The sequence below is a fragment of the Miscanthus floridulus genome, chromosome 2 (genome assembly GCF_019320115.1).
Source record: "Miscanthus floridulus cultivar M001 chromosome 2, ASM1932011v1, whole genome shotgun sequence".
Classification (NCBI taxonomy): domain Eukaryota; kingdom Viridiplantae; phylum Streptophyta; class Magnoliopsida; order Poales; family Poaceae; genus Miscanthus; species Miscanthus floridulus.
In genome coordinates this window covers 59634176-59642883 of record NC_089581.1, presented here as the reverse complement: position 1 = coordinate 59642883, position 8708 = coordinate 59634176, and the positions used below count along the sequence as shown (strand labels likewise).

The 8708-nt window shown below is 47.3% G+C and overlaps 1 protein-coding gene across 1 annotated transcript; it reads left to right on the top strand.

Moving 5' to 3' along the window:
• Positions 1 to 3234: 3234 nt before the first annotated feature.
• On the top strand, positions 3235 to 7854 carry LOC136538931 (large ribosomal subunit protein uL3m-like). The gene is made up of 5 exons (XM_066530856.1): positions 3235 to 3707; positions 4837 to 5046; positions 6283 to 6387; positions 7065 to 7178; positions 7264 to 7854. The coding sequence occupies exons 1-5, from the start codon at positions 3351 to 3353 to the stop codon at positions 7432 to 7434; spliced, it is 957 nt and encodes a 318-aa protein (XP_066386953.1). The 5' UTR covers positions 3235 to 3350; the 3' UTR covers positions 7435 to 7854.
• The last annotated feature ends 854 nt before the right edge of the window (positions 7855 to 8708 follow it).

Genomic DNA, 8708 nt, shown 5'->3' with positions numbered 1-8708 from the left:
TAAGTTAAAAATACCTAGAAAATGTAATAAATGCTAAGAATTAATTGCTAATTTGTGGTAAAAATTTTGGGTGTTACACCCTCGGGGGTTTGCGTCATGAAGCATTCCCGGGAAGGGTGATGGCTCCCCCTACTGGAGCCAGAGCTGGAGGACGACTCTAGTTCCTCCGTGAGGAGCTCGTGGAGTGTCTCTGGATCGTGTTCAATTGCCCCTATGAACTCGCTGTCCGTAGGCGGCTGAACCATGCATAGTGCCAAATGGTGGCCAGTGGTTGCCGTAGTGTTGCGAAGGTCGAACGGCAACGCCATCAAGGCGCGCTGTGTGGAGCGTTCTGGAGAGAGGGTGATGTGGTGCGGGGCCTCCTTAGATGACTGGGGCCCAAAGGAGACGCCTGGCTAGCCCTTAAGCCTCCGGTAGCTGAAGTTGACGGGAGGGAGAGACTGGATGGCCGCGTGGGTCAGTGCCAGCTCTCCACCCAGTGTGACGATGAAATCCAAGTCACCGAAATGCACGTTTGTGCCTGGGACCCAGCTGATTGCGTGGTTAGCCATCCGAGGCCTGATTTGGAATGCGCAAAGTCCCCTACCTGGCGCGCCAACTGTCGGTGTTTCGAATAAGCACCGGTAAGTAAATTTATAGTTATGCGCGTTAGGCTCGGATGGTGCGCTAATGGACACAAGATTTATACTGGTTCGGGCTGAATGTCCCTACGTCTAGTCTATTGCTGCTCGTATTATTAGCACCGAAAATGGTTCGTAGTAGGGGGTACAAATGGTCGAGAGAGGGACTGGTTCTAAGTCTCTGATGGAAGGGTCGAAAGGATGTCAAGAGCCTGATAGCAGCTTGACTGTGTGTGATGTGTGTTGCCCGTCAAGAGTCGGTCCCTTCGTTGAAGGAAGCAACTCCCCTTTTATAGATGAAGGGGACGGCTTTACAAGTGAGAGGGCTCGGATGCGTACGCTACCTAGCCTTGTTGTTCATGTCTACCAAGCCTTGTTGTCCATTCCGGTGGGTGCGAAAGGATGATAAGCGCCTACAATACTGTCGATGCCACTGTAGAATGTCAGGATGGCTACATAGTACTGCCCCGCGTAGGGTATGGACTCTGGTACAGTGGTTTTGACTTATGAGCCATGCTTTGCCTTTCTCCACACGTCTTCTGGTTCCCTCTGAACGGGGAGCCCCCGGTCGGATGGCTCTAGTCGGCCCTTAGTGCGCCGGTCGGAGAAGAGCGGTGAGCAAGCTTCCCGCGAGCCCCGGTCGTGGGGTCAGAGTCACGGGGTCGGAGCAGGAAGCAGTGCTGTGGGCAAAGCCTTTTGATCGGAGGGGGCGTCCAGAGGCTGAAGCGAATACTCTGATCTGGTGGACCCGAGGGGCCATGAAGCGGGTGCCGCTCCCTTGGGACCAAATCGTGGTGATAGCATATCCGTCATTTGTGGAGGACGCGAGTCTTTTTCTGACTGTAGTGGTTGTCGTATGTCTACGTCGGGTTCCGTGCCTGAGGGCTGAAGGCGGTGCCCACAACTCTATAGGGCAAAGAGCACACGCCCACAACACTATTCATGCTCTGCTATGCCTGGAAGGGTCTAAAGCACCCATCCCATCGTTCCCTAGCAGTACTTTTCCTATCGGGGCGTAGGGTATGGACTCTGGTTCAGTGGTTTTGACTTATGAGCCATGCCTTGCCTTTCTCCGCACGTCTTCTGGTTCCCTCCGAACGGAGAGCCCCTGGTCGGATGGCTCCAGTCGGCCCTTAGTGCACCGGTCGGAGAAGAGCGGTGAGCAGGCTTCCCGCGAGCCCCGGTCGTGGGGTCGGTGTCGCGGGGTCGGAGCAAGAAGCAGTGCTGTGGGCGTCCCTCGGGCGAGACCAAGCCCGTCCCTCAGGGGTCAGGTGAGGCGGAGTCAATCCCTAAGCTTTCGGGCGAGGCGGAGCTGGCCCTTATCCCTTGGGCGAGACCGAGCCTAGCCCTCGAGGGTTGGGCGAGGCGGAGTCTATCCCTAAGCCCTCGGGTGAGGCGAAGCTGGCCCAAAGGCATCGGGCAAGGTGGAACCAAACTCTCATCATTCGGGCAAGAAACGTAGCGGCGCCCTTGTCCGTCTAGAAGTTTTTAACGTTCGATGGTTATTAGTTCCACCTCCTTGGGTACTCCGGTATTAGGTCTCCGACAGTGAGCTCTAGCTAGCCCAACACCTTTGTTGCTTAATAAGTATCTTTGGAAGGTGCTAGAGAACATAGATAGAGGGGTGTAGTCTTGGCTAGACTGATAGTTCTAATTCCACACTTGTTTTGGTTAGCCAACGCGATTAATTTTAGAAAGGACTATTCACCCCTCCTCTAGTCCGCCATCTCGACCGTACACCCATCTACAGAGGAATCGACGACACACAAGGCAGTGGAATCAACGATTCATCCCCAACCCAACGAAATCCACAACCAAAACCACCAAATCCAATGCAATTCAAGCCTGCTAACAACCGCGCATGACAATCTACCTACCTGCAACATCAAATCCCCCAAATCCAAAGAAAATCCAACCTGCACATCAATACTAGGCTACAACCCTAAAACCCCCACCCGAATCTCCATCCACCGAACTAGCTCAACCCGAAATCCCACAAATCTGAGCACTCTATGCCTCTGCCCTAAACAAAGTAGAGATCCATGAATCCTACACCAACACATCTTCCAGGAGTCCGAGATGAAGAACCACGAGTCCCCCCGCACCAGCTGCTGCTGCAGCCGATGAATTGCCTCGAGCGCGCGCTAGGAAGCAGTTCGGTAGGACTCCGAGACGAAGAACCACGAGTTCCCCCGCACCAACTGCCGCTGCCGCCGATGAATCGCCTCGAGCGCGCGTCGGGAAGCACAGAGTCGCCGACGATGGAGAGCGTGACGAAACGAGGAGGAGAAGGGGAAGAAATGGGGGAGAGAGACGACTGCTCGGCTATCGGCACGAGTCCCAAAAATACAAACAGTGTGGGCACATGGGTGGACCCTGCGGGTCAGCGAGACAACGAAAGGGCACATCGGTGGGAACTGACCAAACATCTTCCAGCCCTCCATCCACCGATCAATGCTGTAAAAATTCATGTGCTGCCCAGACAAGAAAACACACAAGCAACAGATAGCAATTCTGAAGCGGAAACCCCAATAGAGTTCAGGCCCACTCGTAATTGAGCCCGCGCTCGTGCTCGCTTTGCCCCCATTGGGCCATTCATTCCCTTCGCGGGCTCCCAGCTCAGTAAACCCTACTGCCCAGCAGCACCCACCCATCTCGCCGCGCCGCCGCGTAAACCCCGCCCGCACCCATCTCGCCGTCGCGCCTCCTCGCCCTCGCCCAGGCGCAACCATGGCGGCCGCCTCGAGGGGCCTGCTCGCGCGCCTCCGCGGCCTCTCACTCTACGCCGGCTGGAGCCCGCGCCTCCCCTTCCCTCCTTCCCGGCTCTTCTCCGCGGAGGCCTTCGTCTCCCATTCCGACGACGACGACGCTGGGGGAGAGGGCGGCGGCGGGGGCCGGATCATCGAGGCGCGGGCCAGGGTGATGGGCCCCACATCGCGGCGCACGGGCGTGATCGGCGTCAAGTGCGGGATGTCGGCGATGTGGGACAAGTGGGGCGCCAAGGTGCCCATCACCGTCCTCTGGGTCGACGACAACGTTGTTACCCAGGTCAAGACCGCCGAGAAGGAGGGATTCTTCGCCCTACAGGTGTGCTACACGAAATTTCCCTGAGTATTCTATGTGAAACGTGTTCCACCGAAACAAATGAAGTATTGAACAGCTGCTGGTTCAATTCACTTGCTAGACTCGAAAGCAATCATATCGCTTAAACCTGGATGATAATGGCTGAGATGTTGTACTGTTGGGGTTCAATGATATCTTCTTGATACAGTATATCTCAATATTTCCCACATTCACTTGTATTTTGATTTCCACCCCCATAAGGCGTTTGTTGCAAATGCCTAGCCCCTAGTTGACTCTGTTGCAAAAGCCATCCTACAGAGCATACGCTCAGCAGATTCCGCCTGTCTTTGCCCGTGTGGAGCCACTATAGTCCATGCTAACTGAGTAAAGCTTGCTCTGGTGCTTGGATCATGTTGTTGTGAAGAATTTTGCAAATAGCATAAATCGATGGATTTAACGAAATGCAGGGCTTGCATTTTTAGAGTATCTAACTTCAAAGAATGCATCAGGCACTCTAGGATAGAAAAAGCGGGTGAAATCAGCTTGTTGCATGTTGGTGGGATGGTTTCTGCTACAAAACCGAGTTGGGTAGTGGTGGGTCTTTGCAACAAAACATTTTATGTGGTGGTATTCCAAACCAAAGAGAGACGTGGGGTTGTTTTTGAAATTTCCATGTTTCTAAACTCATGCGGCAATGTTCTGGTTATGGCTCTTCCTGCAGTGCCTGCAGAAAGAACTATAAAAAAATTAAGGAAGATAAATGGGTACAAGGGTAGTTATTTTGGTGTGTCGGTGTCGAATTTTCTTTTGTTCTTGTGCCATTTTACCCTCTGCAGCAACATAATATCGGTAAATGCAAGTTATTGTATCAACTTAACCCTTGATGAATTTTACTGCTAAGGGGTTCATAAGTCAATTGTGACAATTTACTGGAGCTAAGTTTTAGTAACCACTAACCATAAAGCATCTCATGCCCTTGCACCATGAATAAGACACTAGTAAGAAGTATCCTGCCTTATTTTTTTGTTTAGTTGACCTAATGCAATGCAGAGTGGTTAACTTATATATTTGTTTCTTTGTTTGTTCCATTCATATTTACTTTGCAAAAGAAAAAAGTATTGCTAAATTCCTAAATTCTTCTTGTGTTTGTTAGCTTGGCGCAGGTCAAAAGAAGGAAAAACACCTAACAAAACCTGAAGTTGGCCACTTTAGAGCACAGGGAGTGCCTCTGAAGAGAAAGCTAAGGGAATTTCCTGTCACTGAGGATGCGCTTCTTCCTGTTGGCACAACCATCACAGTTCGCCACTTTGTGCCTGGACAACTTGTTGATGTCACTGGAATCACGAAGGGGAAAGGTTTTGCGGTATGTATTCTTCCTGTCCAATCTATTTTCTGTGATTTCACTTGTCAAGACAGTTCATTATATTGCTGTAACTGTAAACCAGCTAAGCTATCACCAGGGTTTTAGTTTGTGTTTCTTTCAGCAACACCTCTATTTGATTAGTTGAAATGAATCCTGAGGGAATTGTGCAAGAGATATTTGTAATACTGAAGTTTCTAGTTTATGCCCTGAATTTAAGTTGCTCCATTTCAAACTTTTATTTGATGAAAATTGTTCTCTTGCAATTTATATGTTAGCTTTTCTGATAATAAAAGCAAACACTGTATGTGATTCTTACAACTGGTGGAATATTCAAACCGAGTGCTGTAGTGATAAAAACTTAAAATTTGACCAGTGCCAATTACAAATACAGACGTTTTATATGAGATAACGAAGATGTTAATGAAAATTTCCACTTCTTCAAATATTAGATTCTGACTGATTTTTTCTGAGAATTAAATGCCATAATGTCCAAAGTAGCGTGCATCTTAGAAACTATAGTTATCCTTAGTGTTATTGTGGGAAATGTGCTAGTGTTACAGAACTTGGCAAAACTGGTCAATTCTTCATTAAACATTGCGATTACAGAAGTAATATGACCAATGTTTTCAGGTCGTCTAGTCGAACCTAGTCGCTATAGGACCGACCAGGCGACTAATCGTGATTAGTCGTCGACCAGGCCGATTAGTCGAGCCTAGTCGACCCTGGTCGTCCATATAATCGTCCTATGCATCAGGACATATACATACTATATATATACCTATATGTACTATATAGTGTACACAATATAGCAAGCATCAAGACTACATTAGTGTTTAGCAAGTGACTTACTTGTGGGAGTTGTTTTCTTGCCTTCTCTTCACTGTCCAACTGTCCCAAACTCCATTCCCAAACTCCATTTCTTAACTGTCCCAAACTCCATTCCCTTTCCAGCAAAAAAAAACAGCCAAAACTAGTCGTCCCACCCCTAATCGGACGACTAATCGCGATTAGGCGACGATTAGTCGGACGACCAGGCCCCTAATCGAGCTAATCGGGTCGAGGTCCCTAATCGAGCACCCAGGACCGATTAGGACGATTAATCGCGATTAATCGCGATTAATCGGACGACTTGAAATCATTGAATATGACTCTGCTGATTGTTACTTTCTCTTCTAGAACTCAGTAATAATGTCTTGATTGTCAATGTTTAACAATTTAACCTTCTTTTAATCGTAGGGTGTAATGAAAAAATATGATTTCAGTGGGATGCCTGCATCACATGGGGCATCTAAGTCGCATCGCAGTGGTGGCTCTACTGGTCAAAGAGATGCTCCTGGAAGGGTACGTTATATAACAGTATCACATTTATGTATTGAAAAAATGTTATGCATCTCCCTTATCGCAATAGTGTCATTTTATTCTCCGTAGGATAGGCAATAGTAAGGTTTTGCTATGAATTACAATTCCTCTTAACAAGATGAACTATGGATTTTAAGTATTTACTCACAGGTTTTTTGGTGTTCCTCAATAGTTAAGATGATAAGACCTTATGTATTGTTGGTATGTTCTCAATGTTCTTTACTTGGTATGAACAATGAGTCTGTTAAATGATATCATCGTACATGGTTGCCTCCTGAAGTATGTTATTTGTTCAGATCTGGGCCTTCACTAGAAAAAATGTAGATGTAATGTTTACAATTACAAAGCTCATGAACTTTTTTTTGTCTCGAACACAGCCCATGAACTCATGCAGGAAGGCACTTGGTTTAAATTGTTTTGATAGGACATAGGAGTGTACTTTTTTCCCCTTCAACACACAAGAGAACTGCATATCATTGTATTGAGTATTGACAGATACAAACAGTCCAACTACAAACTGATTCCATAGCAGGGATTAGTTTTTCGTTACATTCGCGCCCATTGGTGGAATATGATGGGAGCTCGCTAATGTGTGTACAAAGCAGTACTGCAGCAACCAGCCTTGCACATGTAATGACATAACAATTGGAAAATTTCAGGTTTTCAAAAACCGAAAAATGCCTGGACGCATGGGTGGTGTGCAACGCACAGTGAAGAATGTATGGGTTTACCAAATAGACCCAGCCAGGAACTTACTATATCTGAAGGGCCAGGTGACTTGATTTCTGATGTCACAACATATTTTGTTCAATCATAGAAGTTAAGTGTTCTATGTATCTTTCGTTGCCCCTTTGGCAGGTTCCTGGTCCTCAAGGTAGCTTTGTTTTTGTCAAGGATTCTATATACAAGAAACCTGACACGGCTTTGCTCCCGTTTCCTACATATTTCACGCAAGAAGGCGAGCCTGAAGACTTGGAGCCCCTGATTGCTGATCTTGGTGATGTTGACCCATTCATGGCAGTTGATTAAAAGAAAATGGACAAAGTTGGTTAACTCCCTTGTGTTTTATGTGCTCCTAGAGCTCGTCCATCTCACGATATAGTCAAATTCTCGATGGATATGTGAGCAGTTCCTGAATCACAAGCTTCACCCGGTTACTGGCCAGCCTGATCAATGTTGTTCCATGTACATTACCTGGCAAGTATACCAGGGCCCTAATTCAATTAGGGTTTTTAGATGATTGTTTTGATTGACTGAATGGAACCCCTTTTTTTAATAAGTTGTAGGCGAAGCCACAGGTAGTATATAAAATCGGAATATTTCACTCCTGAAATTATGTCCTGGTTTTGCGCGCGCTGCTTATATTATTCGCAGCTGTTAGTTTATTACCTGCACATGAACCTATACGTTGCTCTTTTCAATTTTAATATTTTTTATTGAAGAAAATGTGTTTAGCGTTACCATGGTGTCTTTCTTTTTATCATGTATAATACTATAGGGCCCTTTTGACATGTTTTCAGCTTCTTGCAGCTCTTGCCGGCGAGCTATTTTTGTACTAACCTGTCTTAAAATATAATACACCTGTATTTCAAAATTCAAATTTTGTTATCTTGAATCAATAAAAAAGGTGAAATTGTCTGTTGGACATCCAAAGTGATGGTCATTTGCTGGCGGACATTCACTTTGGAGTATTTTGCTAGAAGACATTCTGGTTCGTTGAAATTAGGCAACAGGACATCGCGGGTTGGTTTCAGCCGGTTGAGGAGAGAGATAATTTTGTTTTGGACATCCGGTGCCCATGAGCCACTTTGGTCCGCCCCCAACCTGGTCAGCCCATAAGAACCGCCCCTGACTCGGCGTTGAACAACCCCCTGGAGGCCGCCACCTCAACCATCTCCGTCACCTTCGTGTCCCTCCACCCGCCTAGCCTCAGGACGTGGCCCAGCCGGTCAAGGTAGCTGTTGAAAGCATCTAGGCCCCTAGTTGGGTTTCGGTGATTAATGACAATACATGATTACTGTGACTAACGTGTGTTTTGCAGAAACAATTGAGTTAGGTCACGGTAATTGTCGATGTTTGACCACCGATAGCCTGCCACGGGAGTTCCCGGGGCAGTATGTTCGGGCTTGAGCGTATGCAGAACTCGACGGTTAACGCAAGAGACAGTCGATTTATCCTGGTTCGGACCCTCGATCTTTGATCGAGTAATAGCCCTACGTCCAGTCGTCGCATTCCTTCCTCTCTATCTACTTTGAGCATTTACTTTGAGCATTTACTTTATGCAATTCAATTCATATCTTTAC

Bases quoted from the DNA above. Each gene is read 5' to 3' on its own strand.
- LOC136538931 (XM_066530856.1), top strand. From the start codon at position 3,351: ATGGCGGCCGCCTCGAGGGGCCTGCTCGCGCGCCTCCGCGGCCTCTCA. The intron at 5,047-6,282 runs GTATGTATTCTT...TTTTAATCGTAG, and splicing joins CGAAGGGGAAAGGTTTTGCG to GGTGTAATGAAAAAATATGA. The intron at 7,179-7,263 runs GTGACTTGATTT...CCCCTTTGGCAG, and splicing joins TACTATATCTGAAGGGCCAG to GTTCCTGGTCCTCAAGGTAG.